The sequence below is a fragment of the Arctopsyche grandis genome, chromosome 3 (assembly GCF_051622035.1).
Source record: "Arctopsyche grandis isolate Sample6627 chromosome 3, ASM5162203v2, whole genome shotgun sequence".
Classification (NCBI taxonomy): Eukaryota; Metazoa; Arthropoda; class Insecta; order Trichoptera; family Hydropsychidae; genus Arctopsyche; species Arctopsyche grandis.
Genome location: NC_135357.1, coordinates 177322 through 200159, shown reverse-complemented (window position 1 = coordinate 200159; position 22838 = coordinate 177322). Strand labels below are relative to the sequence as shown.

At 37.3% G+C, this 22838-nt stretch overlaps 3 protein-coding genes across 3 annotated transcripts in view; all 3 read left to right on the top strand.

Annotated features, from left to right (window-relative positions):
* Wdr62 (WD repeat domain 62) overlaps positions 1-13774 on the top strand; it is a 103231-nt gene extending 89457 nt beyond the window's left edge. The window contains exons 17-34 of the mRNA XM_077426956.1: positions 22-150; positions 233-379; positions 460-617; positions 702-811; positions 2386-2475; positions 2661-2797; positions 2869-3016; positions 3156-3303; positions 3388-3593; positions 3668-3818; positions 10158-10292; positions 11118-11245; positions 11335-11482; positions 11765-11929; positions 12018-12173; positions 12269-12418; positions 13254-13454; positions 13546-13774. Of these exons, the coding sequence (XP_077283082.1) occupies positions 22-150; positions 233-379; positions 460-617; positions 702-811; positions 2386-2475; positions 2661-2797; positions 2869-3016; positions 3156-3303; positions 3388-3593; positions 3668-3818; positions 10158-10292; positions 11118-11245; positions 11335-11482; positions 11765-11929; positions 12018-12173; positions 12269-12418; positions 13254-13454; positions 13546-13694 (2656 nt within the window). The 3' untranslated portion in view covers positions 13695-13774. The remainder of the gene's footprint in view (positions 1-21; positions 151-232; positions 380-459; positions 618-701; positions 812-2385; positions 2476-2660; positions 2798-2868; positions 3017-3155; positions 3304-3387; positions 3594-3667; positions 3819-10157; positions 10293-11117; positions 11246-11334; positions 11483-11764; positions 11930-12017; positions 12174-12268; positions 12419-13253; positions 13455-13545) is intronic.
* On the top strand, positions 4023-8825 carry LOC143909666 (uncharacterized). The gene is made up of 2 exons (XM_077427750.1): positions 4023-4053; positions 4397-8825. The coding sequence occupies exons 1-2, from the start codon at positions 4023-4025 to the stop codon at positions 8584-8586; spliced, it is 4221 nt and encodes a 1406-aa protein (XP_077283876.1). The 3' UTR covers positions 8587-8825.
* A 5643-nt stretch (positions 13775-19417) lies between the features above and the next one.
* LOC143910037 (uncharacterized) lies at positions 19418-19963 on the top strand. Its single transcript, XM_077428377.1, has one exon. The coding sequence runs from the start codon at positions 19418-19420 to the stop codon at positions 19961-19963; it is 546 nt and encodes a 181-aa protein (XP_077284503.1).
* The last annotated feature ends 2875 nt before the right edge of the window (positions 19964-22838 follow it).

The window sequence follows — 22838 nt, the reverse complement described above, 5'->3', positions numbered from 1 at the left end:
ATCTTTTATGGTGTATTTCAGCTTTACTCCCGATTGTCAACATTTAATATCGGCGTCGGGGGATGGTTGTATCTTTATATGGAAGGTTCCTCATGATATGGTTGTTACGATGCGGGCACGGTTAGCCCAACAAGCGATACGGCTCAAAAGGTATATACATATGTATTTGAATGTCGAACTTGAAATTAAATTTTTGAGAAGAATTATTTTAACGATCTTTTATTTTGTGTAGTAAAAGACCTGCAAGTTCTAACGGCATTGCCGTCGACAGTGAGAGCGAAAGAGCAGGATCTCCAATGTTCACCGGTACGCCAACAGATGATCTAGCAATGCATGTCACCAGGCAGACTCCCGCCACACCGAATATACCTCAACTAGAGTAAAGTTTCATTGTTCAAATGCTTTCTTCCAATTTCATCAATGGACTCATTTTAATAAATTGTTTTCCTATTTTAACAGACTTAGTCGGTTACCACCGTGGGCTCAAAAGACGATAGTCGGAGACACCAGCACCGTCAACAAAGCGGCGAATTCCCCATTGAAAGCAGTCGTACGTGGTAAATGGGCTCAAAGGGCGGAAAAGAATGACTACAAGGCCGATTACTATTTAGGACCTGGTTCGTCTTCAACATCCTGCTAATGAATTCCTTATTAAGTCATAAACGTATATCGTTTTATGGTTAAGTTTTTTTCGGTTGCAGAGAGACCGTTGGAATCCGATGGTTCGAAAGATAGCTCTCTGGACAGCGGCACTGATACTAGAGGAATGTACGGTGAAATTAAGCAAGACGGTGTTGATGCTTTGAAATTGGTATATACTTTTCGTTGATGTGATGGTATTTTTCATTTGACTAATATTATATGTATGTTCAAGATAGTAGACCAGTGCTATTCACTTTGGTTGGGTCCGAATTCTGATGGTGCTATTTCACTTATTATTATAATTAATTTAAATTCAACAAAATTTAGACTATTGTTGAATTTAATTTGAAACTAATACAAAATGCACAATAGTGAAAAAATACTAAATTATATATAATAGTATTTTTGAATTTCTTAAAGCTTTTAAATAATAATGAAAATAGCATCGATCTACATATAGTATGTTCATACATAAATATGTACAATATACAAAATATAAGTTACTTATTATACGCACTATGTACACTTTCTCTCTTTCTGCACCTGTTTTTTTATTATTTGCAATGAAATCATGTACACATGTATTTAATAATATTAATGTTTGAATTGGTGCTGATTTAAAATTAAATTTTTATTAGCTTAACTTATTGAGAAATATCTATTATATGTTTGATTGATATATGTATTAAAAATGAGATAAATCTTGTGAAAGTTAAAAATTCCCAATTTGAGATATGAACTTTTATTACCTAAAATTTTAAAGAAAAATCAGTTTAAAAACATTTATGCTTAAATATAATGTCTAAGGTGTTTTATGCTAAGATCTTTATACTTTGCGTTTTAATTTGACAATTCGTTTTTTTTGGTGATGGTTTAACATATATACATACATATGTAATATTATCAACTAATACAATTTCCTTGTAGATATAATATAATTTATAATGTATGTATGTATTTGTACATATGTTTTTTTAATCTTTGTCTTGTACCAAAATGTTAGGAGCACAATTTCATCTCACTATAGTTTATATCATTTAAAATTTTTACCCTTGTAATAAAAGTAGATTGAATATCTGTACGTAATGTATAATACATACAGAATATATTGTCTTCCGAAGATTGCGGTACAAGATGAAGAGTGTTCACTTCTTTCTGTTGCTTTTTTTAAATCACGTCTAACATTATTTGTTTTCATTTTCGTTTGTTGGTGTCGGTGGTATTGGGTTTGTACTAAAAAAATCAGCCTTTACGAGCTTATAACAAACGGCTCGAGAGACCACGATCGCTCAACTTGTCCATGCTCGACATGAACATGAAGAATACCATCGATCAGTTCATAAGGGAGTGGGCAATGCCAGCCATGGTATCGACCAAAACGATGTTGTATGTCAGTGACAACACCGATCGTTGCAAATATAACTTTTTCGACAAAGCGGTGAAGGATCACAACGAGGTTCATGTTATTTTTATTGTTTTTCATTTATTTATAACTGCATGGATTGACTCTAAGAAGGCGGCAATCTAAACATATGATAATTTTTATTAATGTGTAATCACACATACAATACTTACATATTGATTAATATGCCTTTTAGAATCAAATCACAATTTTTGTTTTCACTTTATGTATATTTTTATGTTTTTAATTCATGTGCGGGAATACATATGTTGTACGAATACTTTGCTCCGTTTGTTTACTTATTTTTTACGTTTTTTGTTTGTTTTGTCTTTTACTATTAGAACGTTCCCTCCCCTACTAAATTCCCTAGAGGAGTAGACAGAATCCGACACCACACTGACGATTCGTCATTAGGCAGCTTTAAATACGAGGTATGGTTCTCTACAGCTTACTTTCACTCGAGTGCACAAGCTTTTTCTGTTTACATAATTCTGTTTGTATGTAATCTAATGTACATAAATACATTTCTACATATAATATTTTATATATGGACGTGTACATATTATATGTCTAATTAAGCCATTACTGTATTTAAAAAGTGTCTATTTTTTTCCAGGATCACGAATCGACGGAACATGATGGCGATATTGAAGATATTTCAGACGGAGAACGGACGTCTTCGTCCGATCACAATACTAGAGTCTCAGATAGGATCATTTACTATCCAAATAACAATGACGATAATACACCTAGGTTTGTATATAAATATAGTATGTATTTAATAATAAATGGGAATTTTAATGTAAATATATATATATTTTTAGTGAATTTACTGTCAACGCAATGGACGTAGAAGAATTGAGGCAGTCACAGCGAAGGTTAAAGAAACCACATCACATTTTACCCATCGTAACCGTGTCTGCTACGTCAGTTAGCGGATCCGGTCAGGATTCCGACGATGACGAAGACGAGGTAAATTAATTCATAGCACGTCATTCTCATATGTTTCATAATTTTATGATTTTGATGAAAATTCTCCTACTATTGTTTTCTGAACCCCCATGAACGAATTGAATTAGATTGAAAATAAAATTATTTTATTTGTGTTCAGGCTTCTACACCTAGCGGTGACAATGCTGACAGAAATCCACTCTCAGGAAGTTGCGAATCGTTGGAGCGAATAGCCCAAAGAACCAGCTTCTTGAAAAGTGCTTTTGAAAGTCTCAGTGGCGCCGAAATTGACTACAACTCATTACAAGGTACATACATTTTTAATTTAATTTAAATATTTGTGTTTAAGTGACATGTCGAAAAATTGTGACTTGTTTTATTTTCAACTGTAGGTAAATCGTCCATCAGCTCTCAACATCACAAGACGACGATGAATCGAAATTCGATTGGACCGCCATCTTACAGTACACCGGCAGTGCCTCCACGCAATGCTGCTTTAATATCTGCCACAAAGCACACCTTGACAGACCCCGGAACAACGAGTAAACGGCAAGAACTCACTCGCAGAATAGAAGAAACGAAAAAGCAGTTGGAGAGTGTAAGCTTAAGTGGATCATAATTCATCTGCAGTTTACACTGATTTACTCGTGTTGATCGAATCATTTTCTTCAGGTTGGGTATCGTTCTAAATTGAAAGCCAGTCAATCTACGATGGATCTGAGCTATAGAAACGACAAAGAATCAGAGTCGCGGCCTATGAGATCGAGGCCACTGTCTCAAAACTTGTCTGGAGGTTCCGGCTCGCGCGGTTATAACAATACAGGTAACGTCTATTGCTGTTCATTGCCGAGTAGTTTGATTGAACGCTCTCGACGCACTCATCATTCACAATAGATCATGGCTATTGATTGATTTGATTTAGTTTCTTTTATTTACAACAACATGATTACATACATTTGTATATGTATTGTTGTGAACGATTGTGCTTTTTATATTAACAATGTTTAATTAACCACCACACACACATATGTTCACGTCTTTTGTTTTTGTTGATTTTGGTGTGGTCGCTCTTTATTTATATAACATAGTTACCCTTGATTATTTTTATGCATATGCATAAATGGTGGTGGTGGTGGTTATGTATTAATTAACCTGTGATGTATGCGAATTAATCATTATTATTAGAGAAAAGTTTTTTACCATACATATTGTATGTAGGTATATAGAAATAAATAAATTTATTTGTATTAAATATAACATGTCAGCAATTACATACATATGTATATTATATGTATAATATATGTAGGTACATAACAATGCTAATTTAAAATATTTTCTGTGTGTCCGTTAACGATTTTAACATTAAACGGCTATGTTTTGTTTTGAATTGTCTCACTACAGAAAAGCACGCAACTAACTCTTCCAACTTTGCCACTAACAACTCTAGAAGCGCTCCCTCGGCCAATCACAAACCGTTCTATAGAAATCACACGGTCCATTCGGATACTAATCACGATGACAATTACTACGATAGTCTTAATTGCAACGACGTGAATCGAAATCATAGAAATCCTTACGACATTCCGGCGAATTTGAACAGCAAATACATCAGCAATTACATGTGCAAATTGGACGATCTTAATTCGGGCGCGTCCGAGTTCATGAAAAAGCGACACGGTCAATTCGAAATGTTGAGCGGTAAGAATGAAGCCGTCAATAATAATACTAGGAGAGGATATGCTTTTACTATAGACTCTGGAGGAATTGACGGTAAAAAATCTAAAAACTCCGATAGCAAAAACATACAGAGTGCTAAGAATAGTAAAGTCTTTGATAGATTGTTTCCGCATGCTAATGATAACGCATCCGAAATCAAAAACTCTAATAGGAATTTCACTTTGAACTTAGTATCGAACGTAGATGTTCATAGTAATGTCGGCACAAAAGGCAACAACGATAAGAGTGTGATTAAGAATTCTAAAGCTAGAAGTATACTAAAGAACTACAAGTCTTGTCCAGTCTCGCCGGTGTCGGAAGAGTGTAAATGGGGCGACATTAATGCCATCGTTCAAACTAATCCGGTCGAAAACGTCGGATTGCCCCGTAGAGATCATCCAACGTACAATCAAGGCTTCAAAGATATGAAGAAGCGGAATTCTTTGAGTTATTTCATGGATTTTGATACGACGTCTCATCTCATGAAAGACAATGGCAAGAGTCTCGTTGACACCATCAAAAGCGACACTGAAAAAATGATAGCCGAGATAACTAAAAAGTACGGCGATCTCGATGAGTATGAGCCTAAGGTGGAATTGAAGTATAAAATCAACGAAGATAAGATTGAACTTCCCGAAATTCAGAATGAAAAGGAAGACGGGAACTTTTCATCGGATTCTTTGGAAGATTGTAGTTTGAGTCAAGATTTTAACAACAGAAATAAAGTTTATACGAAGCGGATATGTAAGAAACATCATAAGAATAGTGTGATGTCGTCTATGGCCAGGCGTTGTGTGTCCGATTATGAAATATATGGAGCTATGGACGAAAAGAATGCAAATTGTACCAATCGGCACATCGAATTGATTAATATGCAAGTCGTCCAGTACGATATACGCCAACAGAAGAGTTTCACGTTGCCCAAGAATATGCCGTCAAATTTGGACGACTACTCTGATGAATTCTATTACGGCAGTCAAGAGCAGATTACGAATCAACGCAATAACAATTTTCAACGTTGTTCGAGTGCCCTGACTAAACGCTGCGTCACCAGATCCAACGAGTCGATTATGACCGATGAAAATTCAAATTGTTCCAGTGTTTCGAACGAGATATTCATGAAGTGCGGAGATCAGAATGCCTTCTCCCAAAGAAAGTTAGTCGATAAGCAGTATTTTGACGATTCTCAAAATTGCTCCTACGAGAATTTGTGCTATGAAGCCGACGCTGCTTATTTAGAACGACACAGACACAGTAGTGCGAGCTTCTTTTTAAATCAACGCAAGGTAATGAAGAACAGCGCAAGTCAGGAGTCGGTGTTGTCTGACGATCTTCTACCGTCCGATAGCGACAATCAACTCATGTCGAAAACTAATTGTAATTCGCTCGAAAGCATTCTGTCGGATGATTCCGAATATACTAAAAGCGCTCCTTTGGAAATGTTATTCGAACACAAGCGTCATTCGAGAAAGCCAGAGATTTGTTCTAGTGTTTCCAATGCTGTCGTGATTCCGAAGAATAGTCAAAGTTGTTACGAGTTCGATCAATCGTCCAAGAGTTACGGCTCGAGTCCGAACAATTCTTCTAATTTTGGGGCTTACATGTACCACAATCCGCCGTTCAGTGGTACATGTAACCGAAACGATTACAATTCAGCGTTGCTTCAAGACAACAGCGCGTGCAAGACCGTCACGAGGTCTGTCAGCTTGCAAGATTCCACGGCTAACAAAAGAAATATCGCGTATTACTTTGACGGCAGTGAGATAAAAGAATTCGACAAGCCGAGGACGGACGAGATTCCCAGTATGCGTAGTAAAAATCAAGAGTACGAAAGCCATCAAAGAAAATCGCTACTTACAAATTGCGAAGAGAAGTACAAATATCTTTGCAATCTCGAGGGAATGGAGACGACTTGCATTAACAAGTCTAAAAGTTGTAGTTTCGAAGTTTTGATGGAATTGCCGGGCAGCGCTAGGCCATTGCCGAAGCGAATCACCGAAAAGACAATGTCTCACGTTCAGAAGAATCTAGAGAAGTTTGAAAGCCAGATACGGAAGAACGCCGAAGCAAAAATGCAAAAGTCTATGATAAATCGACAGTCTAATAACAATCCTCAAAATAAAATCACTTCGAAAATGGCCGGTGTGACCAAGAGCTTAGAACGAAACACGGGACAGGGCGGTAAGAATTCCAATGGAAAACCTCCTATGGAGTTTGTTCCGCATAAACCGCCCAAGCCAGTCAAGAGAACTTCTTCCGTGAAGTTGACTAATCGAAATCGATTCAGTAAACCGTCGTTCGACAAGTATTCCGGCCTGGACACGGGTCTCGGCGCTAACGTGCGAGCCAAAATTGACGGCTTGCAACTGAAACATTCTATTGTAAGTAAAAAAATACAAAACGATAGCAGTTCCGACGTCGACAATGATAACAAGCCGATTCTTGAGAGTAGTGCGGAAAAGTCCTTTAACGTATACGTAGCCGAAAAAGACGTCGTAGACAATAAATCCGAAATGCAAATGGACAGTTTAGAATACATAGCTTTACAGAAGAAGAGCGATAAAGCGTCCGATATTAGCTTAGACTCGTTGGATATATTGGATGAAAGACATCCTGACACGTTTTCCAAAGATTCCCTCAATTACGAAAGCTACGGTGAAAGTTCCAAGTTCGACTCGTCTCACACCAATTTGAATTCGAATAATCAAATCAAAATCAGCGTCACAAATAAAAATATGCCTTTTTTGAAGATTGGACACAAGGCGTCATCGGACGGCGCTTCGACCAGCGAATTCAAAGCGTCCAACGTCGGAAGCAGTATCGATAGCCTGAAACTGTCTTCGAGCGAAGACGTGACGATGTTCAAGGACATAGAACGCAAAATCGACATCATAAATAAACTGGTCGAAATGGAAGAAAGGAAGATTTTACAGGAGCGGTATTTGAAAGAGTGTCGGATGAGGCCGCTCAAAGCCAACTTCAGCGACGGTAAAGGCACAGTGAAGATTCTATCGAGGAACTTTGAAAAGTTAGCGTCGAAGCATCAGAGTAAAGACACCTTGGATGCTTCAGATTTTTTCAGCTTGACCTACGACGATTGTGATAGTGACAGCGAGAAAAATACCATCAAAAAGGAGATCAAAAGAAATTTGAGTCTACCGGATGTATTAGACGGCGAAAAGATGGATTTGATATCGTGTTTGGAAGAAAAACACGTCAACAATGAATGTGGAAACATGGTTTTCGACAACAATTCTGTGGAACCGTCTTCCGAAGCCACCTTGAACAACGTTGCAAATTTAAAAACTGACGACACTGGCAAGTGTGCCGATATTAAAACTAAAGATCTGAAGCGGGTATATAATGTAACGGTGATACCAAAGACTGACATTCATCTCGATAGCGAAAACTATGAATCTTCGACGACGAGCTCGAGCTGCGCCAACTCGCCAAAGAGGCTGTTCTTCAAGCAAAAGACGTCGAGTAAAATATCGAGTCTGTTCAGAAACAAGTTTGATCGGGGGAGATTTCCAGTGACGGCTGTGAATTTTTGCAAAAGCGGTAGTAAGCCTGTGATTGCGCCGAGTGGGAAAGTCGTCTCGTTGATATCGAGCAACGCTGGATTGGCGAAGAAGTTGTCACTTCAGCAGTCGATTCTACCGTCGAAGATGGCTTTTGTCCAAGGTTTGGACACTGCTGATGCCATCCGATGCATGCTATTTAGAATCGTGTCTGTACTTTCGTTCGCTTGTTCCGTGTATTTACTTTTACTTTTATTTTCGTTTCGTCAATGTGTACAATGTGTATATTTTTCATTTTGGTCATGTATCAAAAGTGATATATTACATACTAACTTCACTTGTTGGTGGTTATAAATGACTTTTATTTATTTATAATTCTAATAATTGTATGTACTATTAAAGATGCATACAATATATAATAATACAACTAATTGTGTGTTACATCTTTTATAGTACATGCATTTTAGGTTAATCAGAGTTTTATTTTATTTTTTTTATAATCAGAAGTACTTTTGCTGGAATTAATACATTCCGATGTTAACTCACTATGCATGTTAAATGCATACGTTGTGTTTTTAATAAAATTTCAATCAAAGGCCATAAAAAAAAGTTAATTAAAAATTAATTAAAATTTTTGTTTCAAACTTCCACCCATAGATTAATATACATATATCAGCTAATCTTTATCCAAAATATAAATACATATTAAAAAATATCTATGGTTGACTTATTTCCAAGAATCGATAATATCCCAAAATCATAATATGTAAAAGATCTCTAATTCCCAGATGTCGAAATTGACATCTGTTTTTTCTCTCGTATCATATTTCTAAAATTTAATCTTTCGAAATGAATAACGCATTGATCTTTAAGATAGATATCGTTTATTTTGTGAAAATGGTAACCGGACAAATGCACTCGAGATCCAAACTTTCAAAGATGCGCAAGGAGAACTAACGCAATAGAATTCCACAAAAAAGCGTAAAGATTTGTATGCTATATATCTTTTTTTGTGGAATTCTATTGCGTAAGTTCTTTTTGAGCGTCTTTGAAAATTAGGACTTCTCGAAACTGCGCCATTATTCAGTGCAATTTAGTGCATTTTTCCTGCTCTGATAATTTGTACACTCGTAGCCAACTATAAAAAAGCTACACTCCAATTTTTTATTTAATTGATAGAAAGGTGATGTATTTTTTTCCAATACGTATTATTTACATATATCAATACTTTGCGAAAAATACGCACTCTCATGAGAGTTTTTGAAAAATTCGGGCGGTCCATAATGAGTTAATAAATTATAGTATATTATTATTGTGCTGAAGTGCTTCTGGATTATATTAACAATGCTTACATACAAATTACTAATTGTTTTTTTAGAGACTTAAAAAGGGACATTGTCTATAGTAGTTGAATAATAAATAAAAAAAATTGGCCATTTTGTCATTATATGTATATATAGAGTGTATGTATAACACTCATTGCGCTACAATTTTCAAATAAAAACATATGTAGGTACATATGTACATATATACAAAAAGATAAAAATCATCATACTTAAATGTGTAAACAACAATGTTTGTCGAGTAATGTAATGAAACACACGAGTGTATATTTAAAATTGAAAATCCAAGTGTCCAACTGCTATAGACCATTTCTCCCTTATGTGTGTATCATAAATATGTAGGTGTAAAAAATATGGTGATTTCAATTAACAATTAAGCTTTTTATATTTTATTTACATGTATGTAAAGTTTGAATTTATTTGATTCTTTGCTTATTATTTTATTTTTATTTTTTTTTCTCATGCGTCATCGTGCATTTACCACCCGATGATGATCCCAAAATACAATCCAAACAACACAACCGTTGGCATGCTGCACGTTGTTAATCCGTTTGTGTCAAAAAATATCCTTAAAATGAGAAGGTGCCAGAAACCGTCCGTCTCCCAACGATTTTCACTCGTTGATCGACGACGAGTCCAACTCGGGTCTGCGCAGGGCAATTTCCCTTTCTGACCTCGCTTTCAAGCCTAGCCCTTCTCCAAGGATGACATTACAAGGTACTTAACAAATTCCCGATTACAAAATCCAACCCCTTATTTTTATTTTTATTTTATTATATCGTATGTAGGTAAATAGAGCAATGCATACTTCTATCATATTGTTCCTATTTACGTATTATTATAGTTTGCATGATAGTTTTTTTTATTTTATATATGTAAAATACTAGAAGTAGGCATACTAGTTTTATATTTATTTATTGCTTTATACAATATTAATGCTTTCTATGTATGTGTGTATAAAGCAAAGTAGGTGACAAAGCTATGCTGACATATGTATGTACTTACTTATGTATTTTAAAAATAGCGTGGTGTCATATGCTTTGCTTTAAGCCATATTTTTTAGTCAATATGGATAGAAAAAATGAAAAACATTATTTATTACTAAGATTAGACCCGTCATATTGGTTTTAGTGGCTCAAATCATGCTTAGTCTGTTGGTAAGGCAACAGAAACTGAGAAATAAGATAGATTCGACGGCTTCTTGAAGCCATATTTTCACTTAAACGAAATTCTTATTCGTGATTAAGATCATTGCGATGAAATGACGTTTCTTTTTTAAGATCAGACCCGCTCCCAACATTCATATGTATTTGCATACAGATGTGGTTTGATTGATTTGTTGTTGCATAGAAGGTGTTGATCGCTTGTCAAGTCTGCACTGAACGCTCTTAGCCATCATAAATTTTGGACTTTTATGTAGTACATAAATACGTACATATATGATTCGTTGTTTGTGCTAGATCTTAGTGTTATAATTTAAAATATTTGAGGTTACGTCAACAAAATACACACACACATAAAATGCACATTAAACGGCCTCAGTTTCAGGTAAAACGAACCAAGGCGGCAGTAGCAGCAAACTGTCTAATGCCACGAGGTCAGCTGGCAGGCATTCCAAACAGTTCTCATCGAATATGACCCGTAGTAGCAGTGTCGGCGTTCTCAATCAGGTAACTCGATCGACACTTTATTTACCGGATTTGATTATACATACATACATACATACATATTAAACATGTATGTATCTTTTAATTTTTAGAGTGATTCTGAATCTGAAGCCGGCACGATAAACGGTCGAGGAGCGAGCTCGAGAGTCGGTGGCCTTATGAGGCCAACGATCAGCTCACAGAACAAAGCCGCTCCTGCTGTGAACCGAAGACGGGGAGTTCAATCTGCTTTCAGTTCTGGTAAGGTGACACCATATATTTCTTGTAAATATATGTATGTGGTAGGGATTCCTGAACAGTTGACGTTGTTCAGGACCACAGTTGGGATGTGGCGGTAGAGATGAAGATCAAACACGTGCGTTTTCAGTCATGTTGTTTATTAAAACGTTTAGCGACCAACCGCCCCCCAGTGGCCAAATTCCATACATCAGCCTTTCGTTCAATTTCAAACCTACATACATATACATATGTAGTATTTTTAAAATCAAATTTTGTAGTGATTGTGCGTTTTCCAACTTTCAGTCAACTTATCATCGGTCGGCCAAGAGGACTCCAGTTCAGAAGAAGCGGGCGGAGGCAACGTTGGCAATAATGGAAATACTGCTAATATTAATAAACCCGCTGTACCTCCTCGTCCCCCTCGCACTCTTGTCGACTCCTCTACGTCCATTCACAGGCGTAATATGGGTTAGTTATACATACATACATAAAAATAGTAACATTTTATTTTTTCAAAATCACACTGATACTTAAATGGCGGATTTTTATTTATTAGCTCGCAGCGGTAGTGATAGAGACTTGACGAGCAAAGCTAAAGAAGTCACCCACCGTTTAACGAGTGGAGCTCCACCGAGAAAGCATTCCGTTCCATCCCAAGGATCTGATAAACAAAATTCTGTCAACAGTGTCATCGGTTCATCAGACGGACAAGGTATACACCGTAAGAATGTTTATAAATATTGTACATATTGACGATTTCCATTCTACTCTACAATACAACCGTCCGAACGTATTATATGTTTTCAGTGACTCCATTGGCCTGTCAGCAGCTGGCGCAACAATTGACAAAACTAACCGTCAAAATAGTTCAAATGTATTCTAGTTTATCTGGCACTCCTCCTGGACAGGAGTCTATGGAAGCCGAATTACATACAGACAATGCAGATATGCTCCAAGGTATCAACTCATGCGTATTTCATAGGTTACTAGCGAAAGCACACACCTCCGCTTGCATTTAAATTAGTATGTACATTTGTAATAAATTCATGTACATGTGGTAGAAAATCCTGACAGATGACGCTGTTCAGGACCACGGTTAGGATGAGGCGGTTAAGGTGAAGACCAAACTCGTGCGTTATCAGTCATGTTGTTTATTAAGATGATACGTGTGGAGGTTTAGCGACCAACCGCGCGGAGCACAGGTCCAACTGCGACTAACCGTTACATCTCTGCCCCTTTTCATCCCCTTCTCACAATCAGTCGTAACATACTCCTTCTCAGCCATAGCCCATACATCAGCTTTTCGTTCAATTCCAACCATACATATATATATACATAATTATTTCCAAACGAATATTGCTATAGTTTACTGAAAAATATATGTATGTATATCCAGAGATTAAGGGAAGGTGAATCATTATAGGATACTAGTTGTTTTCCCCTGCTTCGCTCAGTATTTGTAATATGAACCGCTTAAACATGGCCAATCTAATAGTAAAAATTTTATTAAATTTATTTGAATAGTTTTATTTCATTTAAATTTATTTGAATATTCATTTGTTTTTTTATTAAATGGAACATCACATACTCTACGAACCAAACAAACAAACAAACATACATACATACCAAGACTTTTTTGAAATTATATATTAGATTTTTCGCCTACAGTGTAGGTACATTTAAATCAATAAATTGATAATTTTTTTTTCTCTTAATATTTCACATACATACATATGTATGTATGTATGTACATACGTATATATGTATTTACCCTATTCGTATTTGGTTTTAGGATTGGAAGCAGCCATGTTGGATGCTCAAAAAATGCTGGCTCATGCTACGCAACGCCCCAAAGTCAACGGAATAGGAAGCGAACAGCCGTTGAGTCTGTCTTCGTCGACTGATGGTGAAGGTAGCTTGCAACGCAACACCACGATTCCAAATAAGTCTGTTAATAATGTGACCAAACGACTGGATGATCTGGTTTCTAAAGGTTAGAAACAACAGAAAAAACATTGTAAATATGTATGTGTGTATGTGTAAGAAACGCACGAAAAAATTCATATTTAACCGCTTGATTTCAGGAGTGCCGTCGAAAAATGGAGAGACATCTCAAGTTCAGGCCATGTCGATGATGGACCAATACTCGGACATTCTCTATATGATGGTCAACAACTTTGGCTCAACAACAACGGCTAACAACGGAAAAAATTACGCCGAAGACGCCAGCTAGTATTGACCTGTGTGTGTGTTGCCTTAACAAAGTCAAAAGTTTTAAATTATATATATATATATAATAATGTGATTTCCACTGCCGAGATTCATATGATTAAAATGAAAATACAATGATTTACGACGAAGACACAGCTTTCATATGATTTCTTCGGGTACGTGATTGTGATATGGATTACACCAAAACGAATCATCGTCAATTGCATTGGAGCGTGTGCTTTTGACATCATATTTCTACATGTCGACGGGAATGTATAATAAAATTCGGTGATGGAGACGCATATTTCTGATCGTTTCTGCACTTTGGCCATTGTTTACCATTGTACATACATATAAAATATATACCTATTATATACATACATATACATACCTACATATTGTCCTCTGTTTTACTTTTTTTTCATTATTATTATTTTCGTTTAACATCATAACAAAGATTGTGCGGATCATCGTGATAATAATACATATGTAATAATATGTGGGCATTATGAAGTTGGATTATATTTACATATAATATTTGTGTAATCGAATGATCATTATTGTTTCACAACCGAAAATTATTGAATCTTTAATCAAATTATAAATAACTGCGTGCTTTTAATGATTTTTTTTCATAATAATAATCGGTTCTTTCTATTATAAAATTTTACTTATAAAAAAACTTTAATTTATTTTATCCGTAAAATTTTATAGAGTGGGTTAACCCTTTCTGCTCTTGTTGGAAAATTAATATACATACTTATACTAAATAGTTTGATTTTATTTATATGATCATTTCATCACGCTAGTGTTTGAAAAAAATAAAGATTAATTGGTTTAATATTTACAAAGAACTTCAATGTAAAAAACTAAAATACAATGTGTAACCTGTTTTAATTTTGTATGTTTTTTTTATGAATGTCAAAGATATCACAAATATGTACAAGTTGAGCGGTAAGGGTTATGTTTGTTTCTTTTCACCTTCAGTTCTCACTCCATCACTGTTTAATGTTTATTTCATTTTTTAATTCTTGCTCCACTTCAAATCATCTAAAATTGTTATCTGTGTTTGTATAATCATATTTAAGATATTGACACTTATGAAAGTCATCATAAAGGTCATTATCACTAAATTAGATCGTATTTTTGTTTTCTTTTGGAAATTTCTATTTCAACGATATCAACTCCTTATTGTTTAGCAAATAAGGGCTTTTATCGTGCGTATTTTCCATTTCAAACATACATAAAACATATTTTGAATTGTATTGAAGTGCTTGAAACTTTGCACACACACACACACACACGTACTAAAAGACAAATTTATGAATATTTATTACGCATTCCATTATATTATATAATTAATTGCACATACACACTATTCGCTTTGAATAATCGTTGGCTTTGTTTTTATTATTTTATATTTTGTATATACTTATGTATTTTTTGTTTTATCAAAGTTTTTTTTTTAGTATTCATATCATGAAATAAAAACTCGCTGTATTGTGAATATGAGTGTGACTGATTTGTAGTCGGTAGATTTGTGACTTTGAATATAAATAATGAGTTAAAGCACTTAGATTGTAAGGAAAAAATCGAAAAACGGCCATAATAATAAAATTTGTGTTTTTTTTGTTTGCATTTAATTTTTATTGTAAATCAGAAGACTTAAATGAATGAAAATGTCATACTGTGACGTGATCCACTTTCGTTGTTACCGTTTTGTATTCGTTGATTCGATGTATAATATATTTAAAATGTAATAGATTATCATCGGAGCCACAATGACACTGATTTTATCTTTATTGAAATATATATTTTTATTTATATTTTTAGATTATGTTTATTTAAATAATTGTTTTTTATTGTAGTACATAATATTATTGATTAATGTTGTAATATGTTTGCCATATTTATTAGTATTAACATGCTGATATTTGTAGATTTCAAAATGAAATCGTAAATGTAATGTGTCACTTGACCGATCGATCAATGCCGAAATGCACCCACAATATTATTATCAGAGTCAGATATATGTTACATATTATGTAAAATTAAGAAATCATAACGACGCTTGTCTGTTCGAAAATCGAATCATAATGTATGGTGGCGCCATTTTGAATATCGTAATCTTACCTAAAACACTTGTGTCTCGAAATGGCGTTTTCATATATATTTTATTCGTTTCTCGGGGCATTTGCAAGTGCGCTTATTGTTCTATTATTATTGGTTCAATTGTGGTAATATAATATTTGAATAAATGCTATCGTTTGTCTTGGCAAGGCTCAGTCATGTCTTCCAATTATAAAAAGCCTTGCCCAGTAGCCGACAATTGGATCAGAATATACAAACATTGGCATAGACAAGTCTTATGAAGTATTAATTGATTATATGAAAGGGAGTGTCTGTTTCTGATTGAACAAAGTGTACAAACGCGCTTCGATGGCGAGCGGCGAGTCGGCACACGGATTGTGTACAATTGTGATTTGAGAATGGTAACGGTTGCGTGTATGTTGTATGTTGTATGTATGTATGTATGTTCGTAGGCGAGTAAAAACGTTGATTTGTATAATAATGTAAAATTTATTAACTTATTAACAACATTAACAATGTAACTAAAAATAAATAATTATAATCACACGTTGTTTTATTTTTATACATACAATGTATCCCGTTTTGTTAAATATGAGTATTAGTTGGTATTCAGATACAGTGGCGGACTGAGACTGAAATCAGTGCTTGCCAGGAGTCAAAGGGGGTCCACCCAGGGTTAAAAAAATTTTGTCCCCCCCCCCATATAACGAAATTTTCTTCTTTCCACCACATCAAAAATCAGGGGTCAAAAATAAATATTTTTTTAAAAACGGGATTAAACAAATTTATGTGCAAGAAAACTTTTTCCTGAGTTGTAATCGTAAGTGAAACGTAAAAGAGGTTAGTAAAAAATGGCAAAAGCAAAATAGATCCAAAAATTCATTGTATATTTCGTTTTAACCCTCGTCCTAGGTAAATAGAATGCATCATAAAAGAATGCGTTATAAATGCGGCTTTTACTTTCGGAAGAAATAAATCAGCTTTTTCTTGGTGGGGGGGGCAAAGATCGGTCAAATTGAATTTTTTTTTCAAAAAATCTTTTTTATATCGGAATAAAAATGGAAAATATTCTTTGCATACACCTTATTGAGTTAAAAATATGAAAAAAAATCAGCTTATTTTCGAAAAAATATTATGTAAAAACCCAAAAAAGCTACATAATTTTGAGGTTGGAAATGGGCCCGGCAAAAAGGCCCACGCAAATATTGAAACTTACATTTCGAGTCTAATAAAAAAAGTTAACCGATCCTTGGGCTGTTAAAGCAGGTATTAGTTTTTTGTGTATATGTAAGAAATTTGTTTTGTTGAAATACCCAAATTTTAGGTCCTAACGTGCAATATCCTATAAATTTTTACACACGTGAAATAGTTGAAAAGTTATTTAATTTTAATGAGGGCCCATATTTTCTAACAAATAGTGGGGCCCACATGCCATCGGGCATGTTCGCTTGTAGGGCCAGTCCGCCACTGACTCTATAAATATGTACATAAGTATATCACGGCCATAGCTAGGGTTTTATAGGGTGGGGCTGAAACACAGATGCACCCCCCCCCCAGTAATCTATCCAAGCGATTAAAAAAAAATGTTATAATCTTTTTTACTTAAAATTGATGGAAAATTATAGTTATTGTATATATAAATATAAATATTAGGTATACAATCTTCTTCGCATTTAAAATAAATATGAATCAAGGGAATTCATCCATCTCGAATAATAAGTTGAAAGAATAATCAGTTTTACATAAATGTATTATGCTATTTTGCCATTTGCTTTGTTTATTGAGAAAAAAATATGTTCTCTTGTTTATTCAATGTAATGAATAAAACATGCGAGTTGCTCATGGGTTTTTCACTCATGAGCAACTCTGAATTTGCGTCCGGATAAGTATGATTCCAGTAATTTGCCATAATTTTCAGGTAGTGACTTGCTGATTTTGTGGATAAGTCCTTCGTGCCATACCCTGTCGAAGGCCTGTGAGACATAAAAAAATACAGCTGGACAATACTTTTTTTCTTCTAACGATTGCTCTATTTTTGAAATAACACGGTGCACTTGATCGATGGTAGAATGTTTCGACCTAAAGCCAAATTGGAAGTCGGGAACATCGATTAAGGGATTGAGTCTTTTTAATAGTTTTTCAAATAGATTTGATCAACAACTTCAATTCAACAACTTCAATCAACAACTTCAATTTGATTTTGTTGTACGCGTTGCGTTACTGTTAACTTTTTGGGTTGTGATGCTTTTATCTTTTTTTTATATACCTCACACCCCCTGTAGCTAGCTGGATGTCCTTGCTGGCCACACAGGGCACAAGTTGGGGGAAAATTTTTCTGCTTGTTGCATTTTGTTGTGTGATGGTCTGCGGCGCATTTGACGCATTTAGGTTGTCGATTGCAAAAATTTTTTGTATGCCCAAGCTGTTGACAGTGTGTACACTGAGGGATATCTTTTACTTTCATTGGTGGTTCAATTGTTACTCTGCAATGTAGAAGTTCTTTAATACTGTTACGTACGCCGCGGATTGAGCGAATTGCACTTAGGCCAACGGATATCTGTTATCGGGTTAACTAAGTGCTCGCACTTACTTCCAAGAATTATATCTGGACTCGTAAGTGCATTTAGGCTAAACAATGACCGTTATTAGTTATTTCTCAGAATCGGTACGGGGAGACCCAATGTCGTGGAAATACATATCCGAATACGTGACTATACAACAGGTAAACAGATTAGGCGTCCTGAGAGATCTACCCTTTATAAGGCGGTACGTAGGCGATATCAGGTCATTCTGGACTGAGCACTGACAGTGCGTGTATCTCCTGAATCATCAATAAATGCTGTGAAACGACTGTTGGCCTTTTACTTGGATCCTCCACCCACCCCTACGCAACAATACCATATACTTCTTTGCAGTTTTATTTTGGCACCAGGTCTACAAAAAATAGTGGGAAATGTTTTATTTTTCTTTCACCATCGGTTGAAAATTTCTTGATAATATTCACCACATTGGCCACTTCATATCCTTTATCTTTAGGAAAAATTCGGAACTAAAGTGTCAGAAGCACAGAACGTATACAGGGTAGGTATGTCGGGACTTCGGGTAGATTTCGCTTAGTGTAAGTGCAAGCAGTGCGCACGCATAAGGTACACGTGTCGTTAATCTGTGGTTCAGTCTGTCTGGCGCTTTTCGATCGTTTGCACCGCATCGGTAATACTTTATCTAATTTTCTTATTTTACTACTTTTCTCTGCTCTATGGCTAAGTTCATTAAAAAAATGCACATGTCAGGTCAGGTCAGGTTAGGTTAACGACGACTTACGTGATTCCTACTATGCTTGGGAGTGCAGAGGCGTGGACAGCGTGCACTACGTTTGCAGTATGCATCATGCAGGAGAAAGAAGAGGCAGAACGCGATCGAATGAAAATAAGTCGGACTTTGTAAAATGACGAGAGCCTAGATGGCTATCCTGGCTGCCACCCTTGAGCAATACTTAATTAGTAGCCGGGTGGTAGCTGAAGAGGAGGGGGGTTTTAGAGGGTAAAAATCAAACACTACCACCGGAATTAAACACGTCGGTGGTGTCTTCTAGAAGATTTCCCCCCGCCGGAAAAAAAAGGTCAGGTTAGGTTAGGTTAGGTTAGGTTAGGTCCCATGTTGCTTGCTGGCACACCGCCTGTGGACCTGCTTGCGGTTGAGCGAAAGGCGACACACGGCGGGTTGAAAATAAGCGAAGCGAGGGATGCCACCATGATACAGTGGCAGCAGCGGTGGGAGTCAGCTACAGAGTCAGAGTCAGGGAGGTGGACGCAAAGGCTCGTCGATGACCTGAAGCAATGGTGCGGAAGGACACACGGCGACCTGAGCTATCACCTCACCCAGTTGTTGACAGGACACGGTTGCTTCGGAACCTATCTGCACAAGATAGGGAAAGAAGCAACACCAAGCTGCCACCACTGTGAGGCAGCTGATGATGACGTGGAGCATACATTGCTTCACTGTCCTGCGTGGGATGCCCCGAGAGAGGCCCTCAAAGCCGCGATCGGGGAGGAAACGCTATGGTCGGGGATGGTGATGGGTTCCATGCTCCGCGACAGAGGGAGCTGGTCGGCTTGGGAGGCCTTTGCTGCCTCCGTGATCGGGGAGAAGTTGCAGTCCGAAAGGGAAAGGAGACGCCAGGAGCCTGCTTCTGAGTCGTAGGACTCGATAAGAGCACCGCGACCTGAGGTGGGCCTCTACCGTCTCCTATGTGAGCGCATTGCGCAAGGCCAGCTGCTGCCTGGTAATGCTTAAGTGCGGGTCCGGCAGCAGCTGAAAGAGAGAGGGGTTTTTAGTGAGTAAGAATCTCACACTCCCCCTGGAATTCGGGCCGGGGGGGCCTATGCAAGGTTTTCCCCTCTCACGGGAAAAAAAAAAAAAAAAAAAAAAAAGGTTAGGTCCCATGTAGCCTCGGCGGTAGGGAGGGCCTTCCCCGATGTCCTACTCGACGTCTACAATGCGTGCCTGCGGGAAGGGACCTTCGGCGGGGCTTGGAAGAGGCAAAAGCTCGTGCTAATACCTGAGAAGAGCCCTGCGGTGGGACCGTCCTCTTACAAGCCGCTGTGTATGCTCGAAGGATTCGGGAAGCTCCTGGAGAGACTGACTCTCCAGAGACTTCAGCCGTTCCTCGAAGATGACGCCACGGGAATCTCCCCGCTTCAATACGGATTCAGGCAGGGCCGATCAACGATCGACGCCGTCAACCATGTCGTCGGAACAGTACGATCGGCATGGGAAGGATCTATGAAACGGAGCAAGCATGTCGCTCTGGTGGCACTGGACATCCGAAACGCCTTCAACTCGGCTCTATGGGATAACATCCTAAGAGCCGTCGGGTAGGACTATGAGGGGCCCCGCTACCTGACGAGCCTGCTGGAGAGTTTAACTATGTATGACGGGTTACTGAGGGTGGAGCTCCCGGAGGGTGCCAGCGCCGTTGCTTTTGCTGACGATGTCGCAATCATGGTGGTTGCGAAATCCCTCAGAAGCGCGGAGATCTGCGGTAATTTATTTATTTATTTAATAGTTTTGGACCATTGTGGCATTACAGGAAGAACCTAATGCGCCCAATGGCCTACATTTGAAAAAGATATAAAAACATGATATAAAAACAAGTAAACTGTAAATAAAGAAAAAAAGCAAAAGCAGAAAACATGGTAAAATAAAATAATAAAAAAAAAGTAACAAAAGGAAAATAATACATCATTCAGAGAGAAAAAAAAATAACAAAAGTGTAAAAATTAAAAATAAAATCCATAAATCCCATTCTTTGTTTACACTGAGCAAAATTAAAATAGTATATAAAAATGTACAAAGGAGAAAGAAAAAATAAAATAATGACGCGCTCTATCGGGTGAAGACATGGCTAGATCGCGCTGGGCTGGAATTAGCAGTCCAGAAGACGGAGGCAGTGTTCTTCACCAGACGAAGAGGTTGGAGCCCGCCGAAATTGGAGCTGGAGGGTTTTGAGGTGCCGTTCCGCGATTCGGTGCGATACCTCGGAATCCAGCTCGCCCGAAAGCTCAGGTTCACGGAGCATGTGGAGCGGACATCCTTCAGGGCGGAAGTGACGGCCTATCAATTAGCCCGCCTCATGCCAAATGTGGGTGGGCCTAAGAGTGTTAGGAGGAAACTCCTGAGCTCGGTGGCCCACTCCATACTCTTGTACGGCGCTCCCGTCTGGTGTGAATCCCTTAAAGTGGAGCGCACTAGGCGGAAAATGGCTGGAGTGCAGAGACGGAGCACTCTGAGGGTCGTTTCGGCGTACCGCACGGTATCGGAAGATGCCACACTGGTGCTTGCTGGCACACCGCCTGTGGACCTGCTTGCGGTTGAGTGAGGTGTATTGTTGAATACTTTGCACCGGTGCTAATTAAGTTTAGGTTGGGTTAGGATGGGTTAGCAAGTAAGGTGTTTGTATATCTCGCATTGTTTAATACTTTGCTCCGGTGACGGTTAGGTTAGGTTTGGTGAGCACGTAAGGTGTATATCTTGTATTGGTGAATACTTTGCTGCGGTGACGGTGAGGTTAGGTTGGGTTAGCACGTATGGTGTTTGTATATCGCGCATTGTTGAATAATTTGCCACGGTGACGGTTAGGTTAGGTTGGGTTTGCACGTAAGGTGTTTTTATATATCGCATTGTTGAATACTTTGCACCGGTGATGGTAAGGTTAGGTTGGGTTTGGTTGAATTAGCACGTTAGGTGTTTGTAGATCTCGCATTGTCGAATTCTTTGCTCCGGTGACGGTAAGGTTAGGTTTGGTGAGCACGTAAGGCGTATATCTTGTATTGTTGAATACTTTGCACCGGTGATGGTTAGGTTAGGTTGGGTTGGGTTTGGTGAGATAAGCGAGTTTTATTTAAATTTTTGCAATGTCGAATTCTTTGATTTCGGTGATAGTTAGGCAAGGTTGGGTTAGTTAGGTAAGGTAAGCGAATTTTATGTAAATCTTATAATCTCAAATTATTTGATTTCGGTGATGGTAAGGCTAGGTTGGGTTAGGTTTGGTGAGGTTAGCGAGTTTTGTGTATATTTTTGCAATGTCGAATTCTTTGATTTCGGTGATAGTTAGGCTGGGTTGGGTTAGGTTTGGTGAGGTAAGCGAGTTTTGTGTATATTTTTGCAATGTCAAATTCTTTGATTTCGGTGATGGTAAGGTTAGGTTGGGTAAGGTTTGGTGAGCTATGCGAGTTTTTTTTACATTACTGCAATGTCGAATTCTTTGATTTCGGTAAAAGTTTTTTCTAGGTTGGGTTAGGTTTGGTGAGGAAAGCGAGTTTTATGTATATTTTTGCAATGTCGAATTCTTTGATTTCGGTGATAGTTAGGCTAGGTTGGGTTAGGTTTGGTGAGTTTAACGAATTTTGTGTAAATCTTACAATCTCAAATTCTTTGATTTCGGTGATGGTTGGTTAGGTTGGGTTAAGTTTGGTAAGCTATGCGGGTTTTTTTTACATTTCTGCAATGTCGAATTCTTTGTTTTTGGTAAAATTTAGGCTAGGTTGGGTTAGGTTTGGTGAGGTAAGCGAGTTTT